General features: G+C 37.8%; 1 protein-coding gene across 4 annotated transcripts in view; it reads left to right on the top strand.

The window, feature by feature from the left end:
• KCNIP4 (potassium voltage-gated channel interacting protein 4) overlaps positions 1–25,557 on the top strand; it is an 899,162-nt gene that overhangs the window by 508,996 nt on the left and 364,609 nt on the right. The window contains exon 1 of one of the 4 annotated variants that reach the window (XM_084898605.1): positions 11,465–11,727. The exons of 2 other annotated variants lie outside the window; for them this stretch is intronic. In XM_084898605.1, coding sequence (XP_084754731.1) covers positions 11,628–11,727 — 100 coding nt within the window. In that variant the 5' untranslated portion in view covers positions 11,465–11,627. Of the gene's footprint in view, positions 1–11,464; positions 11,728–25,557 lie in introns of those variants that run through there. One more of the 4 variants, XM_084898609.1, reaches the window with a different exon arrangement.

Below are 25,557 nucleotides of genomic sequence, written 5' to 3' on the forward strand. Positions count from 1 at the left end.
GTCACATCCTACACTTTCACTTTAGCCTTAGTAGAGGACTCACTAACCTTAGTAGAGGACTCACTAACAGACTCTTCATCTATATGGAAAGTGTGAAGTATTAAGTTTGTGTTGTTCTAAGTTACTCAGTTTGCTATGCAGTGGTAGAAAACCATTATCTATACTAATGCCACAATCCAGGGAGGTGCCATTCTCTGTAATCAAAACAGCAGGTGCCCTACAAGTTTGGCTCAGCAGATAGAGGGTTGGCCTGCAGACTGAAGGATCTCAGGTTTGATTCCAGACAAGAGCATATGCCTGGGTTGTGGGTTTGTTTCTCAGTAGTGGTTGTGCAGGCAGCAACTGATCAATGATTCTCTTTCTTCATTGATGTTTCTATTTCTCCCTCTCGCTTCCTCTCTGAAATAAATAAAAATAACAACAACAACAAAAACAACAAACAAACAAACAAAAAACCCAAAGCAGGTCATGCTTTCCTGGCTCATTTTGATGATCCTTCAAAATAGTTTTGATCTGCTCATGACTCTCTATGTAAATGTAATACACTATACCTTCAATTATCTATAAGTTAAGCTTTAACTCAGGGGTCTTCAAACTACGGCCCGCGGGCCACATGCAGCCCGCAGAGGAGTCTGATCTGGCCCGCCAGGTTTTTTGGGCAGTGAGCGCAGCCGAGGTGTTACAGTAGGAATTAGTAGTTCATATAGTCCGGCCCTCCAGGTCTCTGAGGGACCGTGATCTGGCCCCCACTTTAAAAAGTTTGAGGACCCCTGCTTTGACGCCATTTTGTGTTATTTAATGAATTGCATTTCCATTGTGTTGATTATAATTTTTCTTTTCAGTGTGGTCCTTTTAGCAGCAAGTCTTATGTGTGTGTTTCACATAAAACATAAGCTTAATTATAATGCAAAATTTGGTTCTAGCATTACAAAAATATTATAGCATTCTATTTTAAATATTCCTTTTGAAAGCAAGGTTATTAAAAAGTGATTAAGTTACAGTTGTTAGTCATTAAGCTACAACATATAAGTATCATGAATAATTGTCAAGTAAATGGTTCTGTATAACTTTACATAGTTTGTATTTATTGAAACAAAATAAAAAAATATACTCTATTATAATGAGGAAGTATATGAGGAAGTATAACATGTCGAATGTAATGAGGTATAATTTGTTGGAAGGAAAATATTTGAAATAAATATGGTTAAATATATACATCTGCAACTAAGAATTCTATTATATTAAGCAGGACTAAAATCTTTAGAAATTGCCCTGGTATAATGATCACCTAACTAACTCTTATTTCAATTATTTGAGTCTTACATGATTTTATAATATATGAATTATGCATCAGACAACTTTGTGTCTTCTGTTACTTATATAGTATCAATTTAGATAAAGATTCTCTCTGGCAGAGTATTGGGAAAGGGCTCCATGTGGCCACTGTTTCTATTTTTATTTTTTATTTTTATTTATTGCATCTCAAACTGAAATATATACTTTATCTAAATCAGCTTCACACATCTGAACATTGGCATCCATCATTGCTATTTATTTTACTTTGCTTGGTTGTTAAGATAGCTGAGTATCAGTGTTGTCCCTCACTTAAGTGATTACATCTGGAGCCAAAAATAGGCTGTTCCAGGGATAGATTCAAGGCGGGAGCTAGGACATGGAGCAATGCAGAGAAGTGCAGAAAGGTTCGTAGTCCTATCTCCATTTAAAAATGAATCATCAGAAAGCACTTTGTACTGTTCATAAGAATACAGATTGGTGCAGCCATTGTGGAAAGCAGTATAGAATTACTTCAAAAAATTAAAAATGGAATGGCTTTAAGACCCAGTGATCCCTCTTCTGGAAATGTATACAAAGAAAACTGAAACATGGATTCAAAAGAATATGTGCACACCCCTATGTTCACTGCAGCATTGTTTATAATAGTCAAGATTTGGAAGCAACCCAAGTGTCCATCAGTATGTGAATGGATACAAACTTTGTGGTGCGTTTGCACAATAGGATACTACTCAGCTGTAAAAAAAAGAAGGAAATTTTACATTTTACAACAGCCTAGATGGATCAGAAGAACATGATGATAAGTGAAATAAGCCAGATAAAGACAAGCACTTATATGAGGACTCTAATGAACATAATTAAGTAACAAGCAAAATAGTGACAGGCTGACAGCTATTGTGGGGGCTGAGAGAGGGGGTGGAGTGATTGAAAAAAAAAAAAAAAACAATAGAAAGAAAAACATGGACATGGAAAACACTGTGGTAATTGCTAAGGGGGAAATGGAGGGCACAGTGGGGATGAATACTGATGGATGGAGACTTGGGGTGGTGAACACAATACAGTGTACAGATGATGTGTTACAGAACTATACACCTAGAACCTGTATACTTTTGTTAACCAGTGACACCCCAACAAATTAAAAAGAAAAAACAAACCACTTTGAAAACATAGAATGGAAATGTGTATCTGTTCACCAGCAACTAAAAAAATATCCTACTTCTTGGAGAAGAAAACCTTTCTAGAAAAGTTGGAGAAACCGATGGAGCTCCTGTCTGTCTTAACCATGTCAAGTTTAGAAAATGTGTGACTCTTGGCTAGTTTTTAATAAGCTGGGGACATGTCTCCCTGGAGGCTGTGTTACCTGCTGGGTGAGAGCCTGTGAGTGGATTAATGCAGTGTTTCTCGTGGTGTGGTCCAGAGAGGCCCTGCATTGGAATGTTTGATTTAATAAAAAAGAGTTTCATAGGCCCTTCTCAAGACCTACTAAGTCAGAATCTTTGGGGGAGGTCTAAATATTAATTTCTCCAATATCTAGGTAAGTCTAATGTACTCTAAATTTTCAGCACCACTAGGAAAGACATATGTACTTATTTTACATATGTATTATATATATATATAAAAAAAAGTTTGAGTTCTCTGTTCTTTCTTGCCAGTGCTGGTTGATATTGCTTTTATTTATAACCTAGCCCCATTTATCTTTAATCCTATAAGAATGCCCTGAAGTAGCTTTGAAGTGTTTCTGATTCGCTGCCTACTTTTTTAAATATATTTTATTGATTTTTTTTGCCTCCCTCCCTCCCTCCCATATATACCCTCCCTCCCCAGAGTTTTATGTCCATTGGTTGTACTTATATGCATGTATACAAGTCCTTCGATTGATCTATTATCTCCCCCAGATCTCCCTCCCCTCCCCATTGTAAATTGACAGTCTGCTTGTTGCTTTATTGTCTCTATATCTATCCAAAAGATAGATGATTCGCTGCCTATTGACCCTCGATTTATTCCCTTTAGCCACCGAGCCGGTTGCTTTTGCTACTTATCCTGAGGACAAAGGTTGCCTGGTGAAGCCTGGTATAGTGTTGCTTTCTTACCGTAGGGAATACTGTACTCAAGGAAGGTTGAGTGTGATGCAGTGGCGGCTGATGAGACTGATGGAGCAATGGAATATATCCTTGGATATGAGATACTGAAACCCCAGTTGAACCTGAATCTACTGTTCCAGAATGGAATATGACTAAGATGTTCTCAAAAACCAATGCCCAGAGAAGTTATTTCAATGGTATTTACAATTTTTTTCCCTTTGAAACAGGGATACCTAGATTTGCATTTTTCATAAGAAGATCAATTTAAAATTAAGTCATTAAAGTGAATGAATTTTCTTATGTTATTTGTGGTGAAGATGGTGGTAAACTTTGTGGATGTGAGCAATGCGTTTTCTTCAGATTCCCAATGTAATTGAAGATACCCTACTCCTATCCATGAGGTGGCTGGGAATAATAATAGTATTTAGCTAATGGACTAGTTCCAGAGATTTATCTATATAATTTATGTAAAGCAATTAGAACAGTGTGTGATGTGTAGCAAGGGCTCAATAAGTAATAACAATAATAGGTACCACTTATTGAGCATTTACAATGTCACAGCCTCTGTTCTAAGTGCTTTGTGTGAATCATCTCAGCAATTTGCTCAAAATCATGACGCTCTGAAATAGGAGACCGAAGATTTGAAACCAAGTGTGCTACTAGCCTCTTCGTTGTCTGCCACTTGCATAATAAATGTGGGCCCCTATTTCTTCTCATTGTTATCAAAACACATTTTTCACTGGATGCCTTACTGTTTGGTTTTATTTTGAAATTCATTTAGAAGGGCCAAAATATCCTCCCTATTCTCTCAATCAGAGGATGTAGCCAGGCTTCTACTTGGATTGAGTGGCTGCCAAAGGAGGGGAATGAGTTAGAGACAGGCACCTGATGCTCATTTTGTGTCAGAATGAGAGATGGAGGGAAAGAGACTTCTTAGGGGCTTTGGGGCAAGTGATATGGATGGATTTGAGTGTTTTCCAGGTGCTGGGAAAATTCTCTGGCTAGTCTAGTCTTATTTTCCACTGGTCATGTAATGCAGTCTGCTGTTGCTATTTTTAAAAAATTGCCACTTTTTACCTGTATGGATCCATTCTTGTACTTCCCACTGCCACTCAGCCCAAGTGGGATATCCCACTCCAATGGTACTTTCCATACTCCCTCAAAGGCTTTTTGGCAGATGCTTCTGTGGATAGTAGTGGCTTGCAATTATATCTAAAGCACTATCTGATCAAGACGTATGGAGTCAGCCCTGAGTTTACATCTTGGGTTGGATATTTTCTGGTGTAGTCAGTCCTTCAATTTCCCCTTGTTCAATGCATAGGTGGCTGATGAGACTGATAATGGTTCCTGTCTCATAGGATTTATGGGAGGATGCAATAAAAGAATACAAACAAAGTGCTTATTAATCTGTCAAACAGTAATTATGCTACAAAAATTAGCTGTTATCATTAAAATGTTGTTTTAATAGATTTTTAAGCTTTGTAAAGACTTGAGATAGGGTTTTTATCATCCATACCATCTTGTATAGAACCTGGACCGTAAATTTAACAAAGGAATAAATGAAAAAAATAATCAGAAATAAATAAATGAAATTTTAGTTGGTTTCATTTTAGACCAGACCAACTACTTAATGCTCTGAAACTGAGGGAGGAGAGAGCTCTCTAGTCCATCCCCTTCATCTTCCTCACCCTTTAATGCCATCACCAATCTGGAATCAAAAAGACATGAATAACTACAATCTCTTTGCACCCTGTCTCCGCTCATGAAAGGGCAGCCTCACCTCTCATTTTAGAAGAAAACATTGTTTTTTTCTTCCAAAAGCCATATTACTGAAAACAAAGTATAAATGGGTTTACTTCTTTCAGTAACTGGTGATCTTGAATAACCTCCACTTTAGCAATAAGCTCTGAAGTGCAAGAGTAAAAATGTCTGTAAATGGGTATGTTCATTTTTCTGGAGACAGGCCAAGAGAGACTTCATGTAGCTGCAGAGCCTGGGTGACTCCCAAAGTTACTTGGTTGGACCTTCTTTAATTTTTTAAAATTTTATTTTTATATATTTTTTACTAGAGGCCCACATTTGTCCACCAGTGTGGTCCCTAAGCCTGGCCTGTGACTTTTTGCAATCTGGGACTCCTGGGAGGATGCCTGATGCTTTGGGACATGGGCAATTTTCTAACTCTACCCAAGCTCCCATTTCTTCATTTGTAAAATGAGAATTAAGATCTTTACCTTCTTCAAAGAATGGCTGTGATGATGGGACAGCCGGTGTCCTTAGCTCAATGCTTGGCAAAGTATGTACTTTGGGAAGCCCAGGAGTCATTTATAAATGCTATAGCACATAATCCTCACAACATTCTCAGGAAGGTATATTGGTCCCATTTTGAAGACCAGCAAACTGAGGTTTAGGAAGTTCAAGTAACCTGAGGGAGGTCAAAGATATGGTCTCTTTTTTCTAGCGGTCTCTCTGGTATTTGTCTTTAAAAAGGGAATGCCAGGCTCTATAGAGCAGAAAAACATCAGATTAATGCTTTATTTTGATTCTAAGCTATGGCTGAAAGCTAAGAGTTATTGATAAAGCCACTCTGCTTATTTAGACTGCAATAGTCTTTCAGATGAAAATCAAAGGATAGGCGTGAGTGTTCTCCATGGTCCTTCTCATCCTCCTCACCAGTGGTGTGCAGGATTTTTGGCCAGGGAGACCCGCCCTGATGCCTTCCTTATGTTGCTTTTCTTGGTGGCATCATCAATAACTACAAATTACAATCACATTAAACTCCGAGAGAAGAATACGACCACCACGTCCCAGTGGGGAGTGCTCATGGCTCACCTTAAAGAGAGGTGTCAGGATCACTTGTGCTGCTGTGCTGGCTTCCTCAGCACTGGCCTCCTAAGAAAGGGAGCCGAGACCTCCCCAGGTTCCACAGGCAGACCTGGAACTCTAGATAACAAGAAGCGAGGTCCTGGCAGAAACGTGAGAGCAGGTGACTTTGTAGGCTAGGTGACAGTATCAGGTTCACTTTCATACAACAGCTAGTCCCTGCCTTTTGTGTGCCAGGCACTATTCTAAGTTCAAGGCTATCCCAGTGAACAATATAGATTTTAAAAAAAATCTTTGTTTTTATAGGCAGGAGGTTATATTCTAAACAGGAGAAGATATCAGACAAATCCTACCTAATAAAATAGTAATATGCATATTAACCACACATTTGCTATGCCCAAACCACGCCCAACAGCTAATCAGGGTGAGTATGCAAATTAACCCAACCAAGCTGATGGTTAATTTGTATATCAACACAGGGTAGAAAGAAGATAAGCACTGCAGAAGGGAGCAAAGCTGTGGAGAAGCAAGCAAGTGGGGCAGGGGAGAAGGAAGGGAAGCAGGTGGGATGGGGGGGAGAGCACAGCAGGAAGCCCTATTGCAGGAATCTTCCTGCAATGGGATACTAGTGAGTAAATAATTATACATGCTATATTTATAACATGACAGTGCTTTGGAGGAAAGTGGCACTTGCTCAGAGGGGTGGAGATTAGAGGGTCCCGGGAAGCCATGGTGTTCTACACAGTGCAGTGAGCAATAGCCTCGATGTAATGGGGATTTTGGAGTCAAAACCAACCTAAAATCGCTTATTGATGGAGTGATCTAGAAGGAAACAATAAGGGAAAGGCCTAAGCTTAGTAGGTAAACCATCAGAAAGGAAGTCTCTCAAGCCCAAGGAAGGACTGTTCAGCTCCAAGGGAACCCATAGTGTAACATTCAGACGCGGTGGAAAGACCTCACTCTGGGCTTTTCACTAGCAACATGCCTACATCCACTTCTCAAAACAGCAACAGCAACTTTGTTTTAATAAAAATTGTACATATATTAAGGCGTACAATATATTTTATATGTATTTACATAGTGAAATGTTTAATATAGACAAGCTCATTAACATATCCATCCCATCACATAGTTAACCCTTTTTTGGTCATGAGAGCACAAGAAATCTATCTTAGCAAATTTAAAGCATATGCTATCATATTATTAACTATAGTCAGCATTCTCTACTTTAAATCTCTAGAACTTATTCAGCCTACATAACCACAGCTTTGCAGACTTTGACCAAAATTTCTCCATTTATTCTACCTTTCTTCCCTTTGTAACCACCATTCTACTCTCTGCATCTATGAATTTAACTTTTTTTAGATTTGACATATAAGTGAGATCATGCAGTATTTTCTCTTTGTGCCTGGCTTATTTTCATTAGCATTATACCCTGCAGGTTCATACATATTGTCACAAGTAGCAGGATCACCTTCTTTTTAAAAAAAAATATTTTTATTGATTTCAGAGAGGAAGAGAGAGGGAAGATGAGATAGAAATATCAATGATGAGAGAGAATCATTAATCAGCTGCCTCCTACATGCCCCCCACTGGGGATTGACCTCACAACCCAGGCAGGTGTCCTTGACTGTAATCAAACCCTTCAGTCTGCGGGCCGATGTTATATCCACTGAGCCAAATCAGGCAGGGCAGGATCACCTTCTTTTTAAAGGCCGAATAATATTCCAGTGTGTGTGTGTTCTTCATTCACCCATCAACAGGTTCTTTCCATATCTTTCCTATTGTGAGTAATGATGTAATAAACATAAAAGGACATGTATCTCTATGAAGTACTGATTTCATGTCCTTTTTGGATATATACCCAGAAGAGGGTTTGCTGAATTATGAGGTAAGTCTATTTAAAATTTTTTGAGGAAACTTCACATTGTTTTCCATAATGGTGGCACTAATTTAAATTCTCACTGATAATTCATAAAGGTTTCCTCTCATCTACTATCTCCCCAACATTTATCTTTTATCTTTTTTATTAAATTTTTTGGGATGACATTGGTTAATAAGATTGTGTAGGTTTCAAGTGTACAATTCTGTGATGTATGATCTTCATATTGCATTGTGTGCCCATTACCCAAAGTCAAATCACCTTCTGTCATGTAGCTATTCCAATAGGTGTGAGGCGCTATCTCATTGTAGTTTTGATTTGCATTTCCCTGTGTTTAATGATGCTGAACAACTTTTTATATACATGTTGTCCTTTTTTTCTGTCTTCTTGGAAAGAAGTTTATTCATGACCTTTGGCCATTTTTAAATCAAGTTACTTGATTTTGTGCTATTGACTTGTGTGAGTTCTTTATATAGTTTGGATATTAACCTCTAGTCAGATATATAATTTGAAAATATTTTATCTCATTCTATAGACTGCAGTTTTATTTCATTGACTGTTTTCTTAGCTGAGCAGAAGCTTTTTAGTTTGATGTAGTCCAATTTGTTTATTTTTGCTTTGGTTGCTATGACATCAACTTTAAATGTGAATACAAAGGACCTGATCATTGACTTTCATTTCTGGGGCAAGATCAAGGACTCCCTTGGAGTAGAAAAACAAAAAGAATCCCTTCTGGAGACTAGAGATTGGTGTGCATTTAAGCATTAATAATCTTGTGAATAAGTGGGCAGGAGGATTCATGAATTTCATTAACTACTAGTTTGGAATTTTCTCATGTTGCAAAGTTACAGGAGTTAATGGATTAATTAGAATGTCATAAAGCAGTTTGGGAGGATCAATTTGGTCATACACTTCATTCCTGGACAGATAAATATTTATGCCAGTTTGGAGATTTAATTTCATTGAAGCTCTGTGGAATTATGAGAAGAAGAATGGGTTTTGAGTTGAACAGATCAGTGTTTGATTCTTGATCCCATCCCTCACTCACCAGCAGCAGGACCTTGAGGTTACTTGTTAAACTCTCTGAGGCTTAGTGTTTCCCTGTAAATCTTACCTAATTATACATAATTTCAGAGAGGCTAACAGGAAAAGCAATGTATGTGAAACATCTGGTATGTGGTAATTATATAATTAGCGGTGACTTGTTATCCAACAAGCATATGGAATCATAGATCTGCGAAGTATGATGTGTCCTCCATGGAGGCATGTGGGGAACATGAAAGAAAGAAAGGCATGATTTCTGCCTTCTAGAATAGTATCCTTATGTGTGAATAATTGCACCCAAGTAGTTTTAATGTATCGTAAGTGGAAAAATTACTATTTAAAAAAATGGGGGATGTTTCTCTAATTCTGCTTGGATGTTTCATGAACACCTTTTAGAAACTTATGTGGCAGGTATGGTGTGTAAAGGATTTTTCAAGTAGATACACTACGTTGAACAATGACTGGAGATGCACAAGCGCTGAATGAGTCCGTGGAAAGGAAGCTGAGCTGTCAGAGTGAATGGACAGATGTAGGGCTGATGAGGCACAGCCCTCAAGCTGACATCAGATGAGGGAGAAATTAGGATACTTGTTGAAAGGAGCTTTGATTTTATTCAGTAGGAAAATAGGGAGCCATTGAAAGTATTTGATTAAGAGAATGACAATTTGAGTGCTGAGTCTCAGAATAATTACCCTGGTAACCATGTGTGGAATCAATACAGCACAGAGAGACTTAAAAAAAAATAAAACAAAACAAAACAAAAACAAAAATGACAGTTAGACCTGGCTGGGGTGCTTGGTTGGAGCATTGTCTCATACACCAAAAGGTTGTGGTTTGATTCCTGGTCAGGGCACATACCTAGCTTGTTGGTTCAATCCCCTGTTGGGGCACATACAGAAGGCAAGCAATGGAATTTTTCTCTCACATCAGTGTTTCTCTCTCTCCCTCTTTTCCTTCCCCTCTCTTTAAAACATATCCTCAGGTGAAGGGGAAAAAAAGCTATTAGTAAGCACTCATTCTGTTGTGAAATTATTACTCAATTACCTCAACAGTCCACTGAGCTAAGTGCTATTATCGTACCCCTTTTACAGATGACGACTTTAAGGCATGGAGATGTTGAGTAACTTTCCCAAGGTCAAGCAGCTGCTAAGAAGTCCTAGACCTGAATCCAGGCATCCTAGCGCTGGAGTCATACCCAGAACCATTACACTGCCCCACCTCGATGCTTGCACTGTAGCCTGAGCTGCCTTTGCCTGGTCTTTCCTCCTCTTCCTTGGTCCTCAGTTTGCTCATCCATGAAATTAGAAACTTGAATTGGCTTTCTGAGATGCTTTATAAGACTTTTTTTTTAATTCTGTATTTTAAGGTGGGCCTGATCTATTGGTGGGAAGGAGTGAATGATTGTGCAAGATAAAGAAGGAAACTCCAAACAAAGTTTTATTTCCAATTCTTTTTTTTTCCTTCAAAAATTTCTGTGGCTCCAAATTTACTTAAATCAAACATTATTAAAAAACAAAACATAGGAGGCACACACTATAAAAATAAAGTATATATTTTGGTGTATGGAATGGAAACGAACTAATGCATAAGGCAGCTGCTATAAGTTTTACAAATGTTACGAATCCTTACTACGATAGTTTATTATGCCTGTCCTTTGAAACTGTACAATAGCAACTCTTCAAACCAGAATATTAGTTCACAATGACTGTGCCCTAGGCAGCTCATTGCAAAGAAGGTCAGTATGCACGACTCCCTTAAGCCTATTTATTTCTCTCTGTGCTCACCTAGTGGGGACAAAATACAAGGTTCACTTTTCCTAACTAGTAACCAGTGTTTCTGAAGCAGCTGAATTCAAGCTGATACTCCGCCCCTCGGCGTTTTCAGGTTTATTTCAAGACCCATGCTCTGGTCCCTGTCTGCAGCAGGAGTCCAGCCTTGGTTAGTTTCCGTTTCCAAGGCAACTGAGCAGCCCAACAAAGCCACCAGCAGCACGGGCAGGGGGCTCGCTGGACCGGGGGCCACCTAGCCATCACTGCCACACGTCACGCAACCTGGAGACCTTCTGGTGACCTCCGGGTCTTCGGGTGATCTGCGTGTTACTTCATGCGTGGCTGTCTCTCTTTGTAAGAGTGACAACCCCCAGCAAGCAAATGATTCCGACAGGCTGACTCTCCGGCTGCTACTTCTGGCCTCTGCTACTGTAGACAGGATGAATGCATTTTCTCTCATTCACGCCTTTTCTCTCAGCCTCTCCATCTCATCACCTCTTCTCTCTCTCTCTCTCTCTCTCTCTCTCTCTCTCTCTCTCTCTCTCTCTCTCTCTCTCTCTCTCTCTCTCTCTCTCTCTCTCTCTTCTCCGCTCTCTCCGCTCTCTCTGCTCTCTCCGGCTCTCCTCCTCCCCTATTCCTCTGGCAGTAGCCTCTTAATGTAGTTTAATGGCTTTACAAAGAAAGCCAGGCAGACAGGCACTTCTCACTGGCTGCTATCGGACCATGACCTAGCTGACCATGAACTTGGAAGGGCTTGAAATGATAGCAGTTCTGATCGTCATTGTGCTTTTTGTTAAATTATTGGAACAATTTGGGCTGATTGAAGCAGGTTTAGAAGGTAAGGGAGCGCTTTTTAGTGACTTCTAAACATTTTCTGTTTTTGCAATAAAAATTTCTTAAGGCACTGGAAAGGAAAGCCGAGAAATGTAACTCTGGGATAGACTGACGAGAGGCAAGTTGTTCAATGTAGAAACGATGAATAAGATGAACTTTTTGTAAGTTTCAATGTTTTCACAGCAAAAGAATGTTAAAACTATAAGCAACACTTTATATTGAAATGTTAGAACCAAAACTGAGAAAATGAAAGGTTTTTAATTGGTATGTCTGCTTATATGGAAGGCATTTAATTCATACTGATGTGAGATTATTTTATCCCCCTCCCCTTTATTGTATCAGCACATTTTGCGTGGATGTGCTGTGAGGTTCATCTGTTTGTTGCTATGCAAATGCATTCATCAAATGGAAATGGATATACATTTATTATAATGTCTTGTGGTTTAAGATCGGAGCCTAAGAATGACAAGCTTTGTATATGGTTATCTTGAGACGCACTTATAATATTACCTCCGTTACATCCCCATGGAGAGTTTATGTTATATCCCCAACTCATTTGACTGACCTTAGCATAGAATCCAAATAGCACATTGTTTTTCTAGTGTTGCTGTTTATGTTTGTCACGGGCTCGTTCTCTTATTCTCCTTAACAATCATCTGCTTTAAAAACACACGATGTGTGCATGCCTGTATCTGATTCTGAATTAAAGGCTTCTTGGAAAATCTGAGTAAATTCAGATTCTTGCTTTGTGACTGCTCCAAACACACTCGGGAGTGCGTCTGCCTACAGGCAGTGATTGTTTCTCTGAAGTTGTCAGAGCAATTTGTAAACACACCCCTAGGTGATGTGTGGCAGCATGATGTTTTGCTATTCTTCTTGCTTTAAATGTGAAACTTTTTTTAAAATGCAAATGCATATGTTATAAACATTTTACATCCACAACTAACCCAGCCCCCCAGAGGAGGACTGCCACTTGGGGCGTGGATAAGACTGCATTCACACATAGCAAACAGCAAATTATAGTAAGTGTGCCACTCCGATGTAGGTTACCAGGAACCTACCTCTGTAGCTCACTGGGGGGAAGGCTGGGGAGAGGCAGGGTTGGTTAAAGTAGTTTTAAGATTGCAGCGCGCTTTGGGTAGCCCTGTTAGATGAAAATATTTGTAGTTCTAAAGAGCAGAAAAAAATAAATTCTGGGAGTGGTGACTGCTCTTTAGAAATGTTATCTCGTGCATTGTCATGACACCAGAAACTTGGTTTGGCGTCTGTTGATCCGTGTGAGTTATTTTACCTGGCAGATGGGAGTGGGGCCTCCTGGGTCAATGTGCCTGGGTTGATTTTCTGAGATGACAGGTACATAGAGTCGAGTCAGTTTTCCCAGCTATGTTGAGGGAGTTGATTTACCTAATTTCATGGATAATATGTGGTCATCCTTTAAACTCTTTTGTGAGGGTTTTTATCCTGGGTTTTGGGAAGAAATCTGCTCTAGTTATGGTTTTGTTTCAGGAGCAAAAACATTTACTCTCCCAAATGAGAGTTTGGGTTTCTCTCCTCTAAGGGTTACTAACCTTTATGATGTTTATTTGTTTTGCTTTGTTTTTCTTTTTTTCTCATTACTTGTACCTCAAACTCTACTGATTTGTATGAACAGTTTCTATCTTGTGTTTTATAGTTCACTACATCAGCAATTTCCAGGCCAATGGTGTACTAATAATACTATGGGGATAATGCATGTTCTCTCTTAGGAACTTCAACATCAATGCATATCTGATTTCCAGTGTTTTGGGACATGTTTTTATAGGATAAAACGTTGCTAATCAATTTAAAGAGAAATGATGTTTAATGTGTAAATGGTGATAGTGACAGAGAGCAAAGTGCTTTCCTTCTTGAAGTTTGGGTAAGTCTCATTTCCAAAGTGAATGCTAGCGTCAGAAAACCTTCAAAACTAGATTAAAGTTGGCCACGTGCTTTGCTTACTGAGGATACAAAGCAAAGGAACAGACTAAATTGTTCTAGTTCATTGTACATCGTTTGAATTTGTAAATGAGCCTGCTTGTAATGAATGAAAAGGATAAACATTTACTCATAGATATTCTGAAGCTTTTCTTAAAAACCAATTCTGATGCTCATTCTATTCAGATTTCTTTTCCCATAGGTGTTCCCTTCCTCCCACACCATCTTGCGTACCTAAGTTGGGGATAATAATTCCTTCCACCTTACTTATTTGTCTGCTCATGTATCCTTGTAGAGACATTTGGTTATTAAGTAGGAAAATTTGGACTAGATTAAAGCCCTATAAGGATGGTTTTAATTTTTTTTTTCTAAACAATTAAACATTTTGCATCTAAACTCAAAATTGTTTTTGTAGTGTAATTATCATTCTGGATATATAGTACTTTGTTTATAAAATGTAGTTATTATCTAAACATGTATAGAATAAATGCACTTCAAAATAAATTAATAGCTTTAAAGTATGGAATTTTTATTTTCTTATCTTTGAGTACTTTGAGCTCCCATGCTTTTTGTTGTTGTTATTAATCCTCACTCGAGGATATTTTTCCATTGATTTTTAGAGAGAGTGAAAGGGAAGGGGATAAACAGAGAGAGAGAGGAACATTGATGTGAGAGGGACACGTTGATTGGTTGCCTCCTGCATGCACCCCCACCAGGACCAAGGATAGAGTCTGAAACGAAGGTATGTGCTCTTGGCTAAAATCAAACCGGGGACCCTTCAGTTCGCAGGTTAATGCTCAGTGCACTGAGCTAAACCAGCTAGGTCTGAACTCCCATTCTTGGCAGACATCTTAGAAGGGGGTCCTAGATGTCCAGGTTCCTTTAGTTCTAGACTAGGTCTGATCTGCATAAACACATAATGCTACACACAGATCTGTGGCATATCTGTCTAAACAAAAAGTAGCATTCTTAAACATGAGAAAATAAAAACAGTAGTAGGAGTACAGATTCTTACTCCCCTCCCCCTGCTGCCTCTCTCTTACTTTCAAAGCTCAGTAAGCCACTGTACTTCTTTAGAGTCTACAATGAGAAAACTCAACTTGATGATCTCCATGGAACTTTCCATTAAAAAAGTCTAGGAATAATCAGACAATGAAAGCTTGATGACTTACATAACACGTACCCTTTCTTATGAAGTAGGTATCAATGGCCTATTTTGGCATTGACATGCAGTGCAGCTATTGGACTAATCTCTTCTCCTATCCCATTGTGGGACGATTCATCATATCTCGGAGAGATTTTCATTGTATTTTAAGAGAACAGAAAAATGTCCTTTCCTACACCTCTAGGATTTGACATTTGAGGCTGCTATTAGAGGCATCCTTGTGCTATGGTTTGTCAAAACTTACATGGGGCTCCAATAACAAACAAACACATCATGTTATAGTTTAATAACATTTCAAAGTTCAGTTGTTTTGGATTTTTGGTGGTTCTTTGGTTGTTTTTTTGTGCTTATTTTTGTTGTAATGTAGTTAAACTTCAATCTGTTTTCTTTTTAAGAAAAGTAATCTTATTGGGTCAATATGAATGCAAGTAACAGTTTGAACTTGAGCAAAGTTTTGAGGGTGATGCATGATGCCTGTGTTTTGAATTCCCAGGCTCCTTCTGCCCAGTGAGGGGTGTAGGAAGCTTCAGAGTTACGCTGGTTTGGAAAGCTAAAAGCTCGCAACAGTAAATTGCTGCTTTCCCAGCTATAAAAATGAAAGTGGTGTTTGGTTATCGCATTCTAGGGAGAAATTGAATGAAAATTTTTATAGCAAAGCTATTTCATTATTTCTATATGCAATACTGGGCTATGAAAATGTCCACTTTTCATCCAAATATAGTTTAAATCATGCTGAAATAGTTACTCAATTAAAAAAGAGCCATCCTTCTCCTTACTACTAACCTTGGTAAAAGGCGAAAATTTACAAAAGACAATAATACACATGACTTGAAAAATAATCACTTTTATTGGTATTTGCTTTTGATTAAAAAAAAAAGACAAAATGAAATCGACTGATAATCTAAGTTCTTTATACATTATGCATTACAATTACTTTGTATTTATTTAGCTCACTTTATTTAGAAGATATCTTATAATACTATAATGCAAGCTTCCTGGAGCATTCTAAATAAGATATCATCCATATACACGAGAGATGGATTTTGGAACCCAATTTTTTAATTCTATTATACCATTGACATAAAGGTGGACATGTTATCTGTAAATAAATTGGGCCAACTGTAAAAATAGTACTTTGTCCATTCCATTATGCTTATTTATAATTATTTTTAAATGTTTTTATTGATTTTACAGATAGAGGGAAAGGAAGAGGGAAAGAGAGAGAGAGAAAACATTGATGAATGAAAAACATAGATCTGCTGTCTCCTGCACAACCCCTACTGGGGACTGAGCCTGCAACCGCGGCTTGTGCCCTGACAGGGAATCTTACCTATGACCTCTTAGTGCATGGGATGATACCCAGCCAACTGAGCCATACCAGTCAGGCCTATTTCATGATGTTTAAAGAACCATAGGACTGGAGATGACTGGAAGGGAGCTGTTATATGATCTCAAAAAGCTTAACTGAAATTAATGAAGTAGACTCTCTTTTAACTCTCCCATAACCCTTCTGTCCCAAATACAATGGGATGAGAAATATGATGTGTATTTCACCATCTGAAAAGTCTTTCTAAACTGTAATGCTTAAGGAATATAAAAAATAATTATGATGATATTAGAAAATGTATGTATATTGTCTTTTACATTATCTAGAAATGGAATAAAGAGACTATATGATTTGCATTTCTTTAGTGTTTTCTATAGTTAACATTTCCTTTCTTTCAAGAACATTAATACCTAAAATGGGACAAAGGGATAATTGAAAGAAGTGGATTTATTATGTTCAGAGATTACACTCAGAGAATCCAGTTATTTTGCTTAGATTCTAATCACAGCTTTGTCTCTTAATAATCATGTTATTTGGAGCTACACTTAGCCTTTATAATTTTTATTTTTAAATTCATAAAATGAAATAATAAGAAATAATATAAATGTATTGCTTTATTGAAAATTACCCATATATAAGGTGTATTAAGCACAGTATGTTATTACACTGTCTATTAAAGTGTTAAACATAGTGCAGGATTAGTATTAGTACAGCAAAACCTTATTTAACCTTCACCATGGTTCTCTGGAGTAGGTACTATCATTCTGAGTTTGGAGATGAGAAAGCTTAGACCAATGCAGGCTAAGTAACTTGGCTCACAATTACTCAACCAGTAAATCATAAAGATGAAATTCAAACTCAGGCCATCAGACTCTGTATTCTCTCCTATAATTTTAATTTTCTATACCTTACAGCACAGTGGCTGTAGAAAATAATTTGGTAAAGGGGAGAAAGTTTTAGATCAATTTTCCATTAACTCTTTCTACAACCCTTTCTGGACACATTCTATATGTGAAACACTCTCAATCACTGATATATAATAAAAGGCTAATATGCAAATTGATTGAACCGATGAATGAACTGCTCCCTACCACCTTCACTGACCACCAGCTGGCAGACACTCAATGCAGGAGCTGCCCCCTGGTGGTCAGTGCACTCCCACAGGAGCTGGGCCCACCAGTGGGTCACTGCGGGAGAGCACAGAGGTGGTGGCCGGAGCCTCTCTGGCCTCCAAGGCAGTGCTAAGGAGCAGCGAGTTTGGCTTCTGGCTGAGTGGCGCTCCAGCAGGCTGACAATATCCTGAAGGATCCTGACTACAAGAGGACACAGGCCAGGCTGAGGGACCCCATCCCCACCCCAGTGACCAATGTCATGCATGGGGCCTCTAGTTGTTCAATAAGCATAAGTGCTCATACTGACATACTAATGGTACTATTCTAAATACATCATAAAAATCTTAAAACCTCTATCTTCTTATAAATAGGCAAATCTTGTAACCTAAATAAGTCTGCAATAATGTCTCATCAAATCAAGTGTAGTAGTCTAGTTGAGCTCCGGGTTTAAAACTGAGTAGAAAGTAGATTAAGACTGATCCCAGTTTGTATCTGGTTTGCTTCTGGATGACAAGTAGAACTTCTGGAAATAGATGGGGCAGAGAAGGGCTGGTGATTTTGGAAAAAATAGAAAAATCTATATAAGATGCTACTGTGTAAAGATGAGATGCTGAATCCAGGAAGGACCTTAATGGTGAAAGGGTTTGAGATTTATGGGAACAGCATGGATGATTTATCAAACAGCATGGATGATCGATGTTAGATTGGGATTGTGGAGTAAGAGTACCCAGCATTGATTTAAAGCATAACAGAAGCCTCAATAGGATGTTAGGCTTAATCAGGATGGTCATCAACAGAAAATACTTCTTCCAGTCTTTTTAGTGGGTACAAAGCAAGAAATGACACAGAGCACAAGAAAGAGAGGAGAATTTACCTTAATTGAGAATCTATTATAGAACCAATGGGGTAAAAAGAGCATTGCATGTGCCATGCCCTGGAATGATCGTATCCACTATGCATGACTTGAGGTGTCACTTCAATTTTATAGATGATAAATGGGAGGTTCAGAGAGATTAATAACTTGCTCAAGATCACAAGAAGACATAAGTGAAGGAATCTGGAGTAGTTCTAGTATCTTCATAGAGGCACTGATCCGAATGGCATTCAGAAGATAAGTATTCAAAAATAGGATAAAGTGTACACAGTAAAGAAAAGCCTTGTCTAATATAAACATTTCCTACAGACTATCTCTAATATATATATATATATATATATATATATATATATATATATATATATATATTTAATTTGACTGTTGTGTTTTACTTCTAGTTATGTATAGAGAGTGGTCTACATAAAAACACAGCTATGATAATGAGTCCTTCCCCATAAAAAAAAATGAGGAAAGAGAAAAAAGAAAAAGTTACATCTATAATTGACATAATTGAATTTCTGTTTTATCAAGTCTTTGTAGAATGTAACATTCTTTAGACATTACCAGTCCCCAACTGACCATTTTACAGAAAAGGAAACTGAGACCCCAGAGAGATGAAATGACTTGTTTTGGACAGAACTCTTCTCTGCAAAAGAAAAAAAAAATCTGATGAAATATACTCATCAGAAAATAAACTTCAAACATAAGCTAAGTTCCATAAAACATGTATCCAAACTTTATTTTTTCTTAGTTATTCTGCTAGTGGACCAGTCACTCTAAAGTCTGAGGATTCTAAGACTTGGGTAACGGTAAGTTTTATGCTTTCTGGCTTAGCTTTATCTTTAGAGACAAGCTCTACTACAAAGAATACTTGTGCATAAATCGGCATGTTTTCAGTCTCAATGACTTGTCTGAATAAGTTAGTAATAGAGAGTCATTACTACCTGACAGTCAGTAGCCCAGTGGATGAATTTCTGGAAATCCCAGGTTCAGCACTCAATAAATGCATAGATAAATCACAAGAACAGCTATTCTAATTGCTCATCACTCTGATTATTAAAATCAAAAAGGAAAGTCTCTCATGAACCTCACTATTTGCACCATTTCACAGAGGCCTAACCTGATGTCCCTTCTTGAAAGTCACCCCAAGGCTGTCAGAGGCAATTCTTTCAAAAGCATTTGCACAGGTCAGAAGGCTCATCATCAAGATGAACCATACTATTAAACCAATACCAATAGTGTGTTTCCATTTTCTTATAAAGACCATAGACTATAGATGCTGAGAACACAGGCTCAAACCATAATGATTATATTTAATAATAATTAAATGCCACCTCTAATATATATTAGTTGAATGGCCTTGGGTAATAAGAGTTAGTATCTGTCTAGGATATAATAAATGCTTTGTATATTTTGCCATTATGTCCAAGCACCATCATCTTTTTTTTCCCCCAAAGGAAGGAGGCCATGACTCAATATCTGAAACCAAAAGCTGAATTATTTGCCTGCTAAGCAAGTGAGAGCAGTACTTGTAGAATGTATTGTTCAAGTGTGTATAGGGGCTTTCCAAAGGGTGCTTAATATTAATGGAAAGTTGCCATTGTTTGATTGGGTTGGGTTTAAAATAGGTTCTGGTATTACCTGTTACTATAATCAAAGAACAATCATTCATTTCCTTTCTTGCAACTATAGAGCAGGGACTTTTTTTTATTTTCATGGTGAATAATATTTAAGCTTATTCATGTGCCAGCCACTGTTCTAGACACTGGGGAGGCAGCCATAAGCAGAGAAGAAACTTCTGTTCTTGCAGATTGATCTGCTAAATTTTGAGATACAGCTATAAATGCTACAAAAAAATGTATAGGAGACAGTTATAGCAAAATTAATTCATGCATTCATTTGGTAATTATGTGAACCTCTAGTGGGTTCCACACATTATTCTTTACACAATAATGAACACAACTCAAGTCCATGCAGAATGTATACTATTGGGGAAGATAAAAAGATAAACAAAGGAATATTCAATCTGATATTTAATAGAGACAAGCATAAATTATAGTAAGGAGACAGAAACTGGGGTGTTATTTATAATAGAGTGGTAAGAAAAGACTTGTCTGAAGAACTGAGTTTTCTGCCAATAATTGAAAGAAATGAATGTGGAAGACGGTAAAGTCTGGAACAAGAGTCTTCCAGGCAAAGGGACAACCAAGTACAAGAGCTTTTGGCACAAAGTGTGTTTCTTGTGTCTAAGTTGCACAGAAAGGCCAATGGAACTGCAACAGTAAGCTAGTGATGGTAGTAGAGGAGCAGTGGAGGGTAGTGAAGAGCATGCAAGGCTATTGCAAAGACTGGGTTTTATTCTTTGTTTATGGTTTCAATGGGAAACCATTGAAAAATTAATATAGAAAGTCTCAACAAGTCCTTAATTCCAACTTTTTATATAGGCCATGATATCAGTTTTAAGCTGGTATCTGCCTACCACAATCTCATCATGGGGTCTACTTCTAGACATTTCTTTGTTCTGCCCTAGACACCTCCCAGGATATTGATTCATTGTCTTTATTTCTCATTTTATTTTATTTTTAAACTTTATTATTGAAAGTATTACATATGTCCCCTTTTTTCTGCATTAACTCCTTCTAGCCTGCCTCCACCCCTGACCTTCACCACACTTGTCTGTGTCCATATGTTATACATGTCTTCATACAAGTTCTTGGGTTAATTTCTTCCCACCTACCTGCCTTCCCTCTGAGATTCAACAATCTGCTCCTTGCTTCTATGTCTCTGGATTTGTTTTGTCAGACCTCCATTGCCTAGAAAAACTTCCTGTAATTCTCATGCCCAATCTTGAGCATATGTTCAGGATAATACATTCATTTCTCTTTGTTAAGCTAGATTTGCCTTTTCACCTGTCCTATGGGGTGAGCAGGTCTTGTCTTCATCTCCTTACCAGGCTGCCTCAAGATCCTGTCTTTGCATCTGTAGAACCAATTTAAATTGGTCTTTATTGGGAAGGCATTTTAAACAACCAAATAATATTCCTTGAACACTTGCTATAGGAAGAGTGTGACAGTGGAGACAAAAGGCAAATTTCATAAAAAGGAAAATCATGTTGTTTTCCTTTGAGTAACTTCTCCTTCCCCACATATTAGCTTCAAAGATAAATATTCAAATTGGGTGTATTCCAAATTGTGATGAGAATAATACCTTTATAGTCAAGATATTTATACTACTACATTTTTTGGAACTAGCAAGAATCATAGAGACTGTAGTCTAACTTCCTCGTTTTATGAGTAAATTGAGGCCTAAGGAGGTTAATTGACTTATTAGAATTGACAAAACTAAGTGGTAGCATTAGATACATAATAATTACATTATCTACGGTAGAGTGATAAATCCTAGGCGAGGTGCTAATAATTTTACATATTTATGGTATCTAAAATAAAACCGTGTAAGAATAATCTTATTAGCTATAATTACAGCAATTCTGGCTCTGTATTTAGTTAAGGATATATTATGAACCTTTTCCCCTCACATTGCTATTTTCTAGTTTTATTCGTTTATGCCAGGAAAGTGGGGGTTGGGGGATTCCTGGTGTGAAAGCAGAAACAAAGCTCCTGAGGAAACTGTGTGGTGTGCCAAAGTGTGATCCACTGTGGTGAAGACACAGGATCAAATCCAAATGCCTGCTGCTCAGTCATTCAGGCAGCCACCAAATGAATGAAGATAGTAGGATGGTACGAGAGAGGGTGAGCAGGAAGATGGCATCAGATGCCAAAAATACCAATAATACCTGAATGAGCACTTTGTTGATCATATTACATTCCAGGTACTTTTTATATGCATTATTCATGTTGACAATAATTTTTATATACTGGTTATATAATCAAAGATTTAACAACTGAGAAAGTATGTATACTGAAAGTCTCAATCACTTGCATAAGATCATTCACCTAGGAGTGGTTTAGCTGGTTTCAATTATATCCTGTCAGTTTAGAGATGATGAGTTCTCAGCCTTCACGTCATTATGTACGTACCTGCCTCTCAGGAAGGCTAGCTAGGTCAAGGTCAGAGACAGAATTCATTTAAGTAAACTAAGCTTAAGCTACGGAGGCCCTCAAGTCTGTGGGTCCCTTTTTATCTCTAGTCTAAATAAATAGTAACTTCCATACCAAACTTTGTATATGTGATATTTCTTACTATTTTTTAGGGACTCTTCTCCTCTAAATTATGTAAGATTAAGGCCCCACAAAACCAAGATTTGTCTCTGTTGAGAACCTATTACATCTTGCTTTCTTTATCAAGATTAAAGTTCATGGCTTGAGATATGGAAAGCAATATCCATCCTCTAAGACAGGAAACTGGAAATGAGGTTCCCAATAGGGGTTCCCTTTGTTTCTTGCCTAGCTCCATGGCTACCCAGACTTCATGAATGACACAGTGAGGCTGAGATGATTTGGGTACATGATGTTTCCAGTTCTTACTGATTTTAAAAGGGATGTGGTCCTGTTCCCCAAAGAACTGACTCAGGAACTAGTTGAGTTTGGAACTGCAGTAAGCTCCCAGGAAGAGCATGGACTTTCAATCAGACAGATGTGGATTTGAATTTTAGCTCCTTTATTAGTTGATCTTGGACAATTTACCTAATCTTTATGAGCCTCAGTTTCATCATATATAAAGTAGTCATTGTTTTGATGACTAGAGGTAAATATGCCCTATAAATGCAACCATTAATTATTATAAACAGCATACTAGTAAAAGTCAGATAGGACAAAAAGGGTAAATGTATTTGTTTCATTTATAATCATCTAGCTCTATGCTACATATTTGGAATGTCGTCCTATAAATCTTTGTGCTTGTACTGTCCTCTTCATTTAGGACCCTTTCATATTCATAAGTATTCATTGATTTGTTCATTCATTCATTCATTCTATATTTAGCAGTCTCCTAGAGGATGGTATTTTAGTGGATTTGGACATAACAGGGACAAAAACACTGAGGTTCTTGCTATTGTAGAGGAGTTGGCCTTACTTGTAGCATAGACTCTCCTTCCTGTTTTATATGCTGGGAGAGGAGAGAATATGAGCATAGATGTTGGTACATCTGTAATGGGAAGTTGAGAGACACTTTGTCTGATTGCTTTCTTCACCTGTTAATAGGAAGAGGGGTGAGGTGAAAAGCATTTGTGGGTAGAAAGAGAAAATATAGTGTGGTCTTTTCAGAGCCCATAGAAATGAATTTACAGAACAAATGTGAGAAGATTGCCGGGCAGCTCTTAGTACCCATTTGAGATGTGTGGTCGTAATTTTAAAAAGGGACTCTCCCTGACTCAGACAAAGTGAGCACTTTCTTGAGTACATTACTGTAAGATCATTTTTTCAGACATAGTCAAACAGGAGGGCAGAATTGGGTACCACTGGGAGAATAGAAGAAGAAAAAAAGCAGGAAATTAGAGGGAATGTATTTACTACAGAATCCAAATATGCAATGATAGTGGCTCCGACTGGAGGCTCAGCTACAGAAGACTTAAAATTGAACCAGCTGGGAACTGTGGCCTCCAATTGCATGACAAGGCAGAGGCCAGTGATTGAACATTTCACTTCTGTGTTGTGTGGCCATAATGCTGTACTATAAATCAAACTAACGAGTAAAAATGCTTAGGGAGGAACCCAACCAAGTGTTTACAAATACTAGTTTTTGGTGTCACCATAAATATTACTTTATGGTGACAGTACTTGAGGAAGTACTCTCAGGCTGCTCTTTTCAAACAACAGAAACATTCTTTAAAGTTGTGTTGCGCTGTGCCTTCATAAATAGAGTCAACTTCAAATACACGGGAAGGAACTTTTGTCTTAAATTTTGAATTTCAAAAATAGAGCCTTACTCATGGTATATTTTTAAAAACAACTAATTTGTACTTTTCTCATGTCTGCAGCTTTTAGAAACTAATATCTTACTAGGTTTTAGAAAGTTCAATGATATCTAGTAGTCATAGATCCAATGTCCTGCCTTCAAAAATGTGTTTTCAGCAGTTACCAAAATCATTGAGGTATGTAATCTTATATGTTAATATACATGTATACACTTGTGCACAAATATATGTTTGTGTAAACATTGCTAGACGCATGGATGTACACACCTGCATATACCACACACACACACACACACACACACACACACACACACACACACACCTTTCAAGATCATAACCCACAAAATTTGTCAGTTAATAAGATATTAGCCATTGAAGAACCTGATTCTTGATTCTTTTATACCATGACCTCTGAAGCTTCCTTGGGAGATACATTTGGATTTAATCATATGTCCAAGTACAAAAAAGAAGAAGGGCATAGACAATGAGCACTGGAGAGAGAATGAAGTGTGACTCTGGGTTGAAGTGGAACAAAAAGTCCTGACTGCAATCTTTAACTAGCTGTGTGATCTTAGGCAAGTTATTTAACCTTCCGATCCTCCACTGGATCTTGCCACAGACTAATGTCAGATAAGAATCACATTTAACAGAATCCCAGTGCTTAGAATAATAGTTCTGGTCCCCTGTAACTGCCCAGGTCCTTGATCTCCACCTGGTTCTTGCTCACCAGGTCCTGAGCCTCCACGAGTTTGGAAAGGCTCCTCCTGTGGTTTCCTGGCTGCCTCCTTTTGGTCCCGACCAGATGCCCTGACTAAGCTCGGTCCCTACCTCACCGCCTTCTCCCTTGGCCATGCCTCAATTCTGAATTCATCCAGTTTGGACAAGAGCCCTATAGATAAATTGCATGTTGATAAATTATCCCACTTACCTAACATATGTCACATGAGTCCAGCAAGTATCTCTGTGCTGAAAAAAAAAAGTTTTCAGAATGTATTTCTCAAATTAAAAGAACACATTTCAAAGCCATATGCAGAATGGTGATCCCATTCAAAAAATACACACGAGATAGGAAGGGAAAGAATAAACACTGGAATTTTTCATTTCTTTTCTAACTTGTCCACTCTGGCATGCATTTATATAACTTTTTAGAGGGTACTTTTAAAAGGAAAAGAATATCAATATGGAATACACATCATTTTTTTAATTGAAAAAACTCAGTGATCATTTGAACATAGTCATTTATTAATTTAAAATTGAAAGTGTGTTATTGCTTTTAGAGAGAGAGAGAAACATCAATTTACTGTTCCATATATTTTGTGCATTCATTGGTTGCTTCTTGTATGTGTCCCCACCAGGGATCAAACCCACAACCTTGGAGCATAGGGTAGCTACACTAATCAACTGAACTACCCAGCCAGGATGGAAAAGCTTTATTTGTTTAGGAAAAAAAAAATACTTAAAATTAAGGCAGACTCTGTTTGCTTTTATCTTTAAAACTAAGATAATTTTGGACCCTGAACCTAGGACAGGT

The sequence above is a fragment of the Pipistrellus hanaki genome (genome assembly GCF_964339955.1).
Source record: "Pipistrellus hanaki genome assembly, chromosome: 1".
NCBI lineage: Eukaryota > Metazoa > Chordata > Mammalia > Chiroptera > Vespertilionidae > Pipistrellus > Pipistrellus hanaki.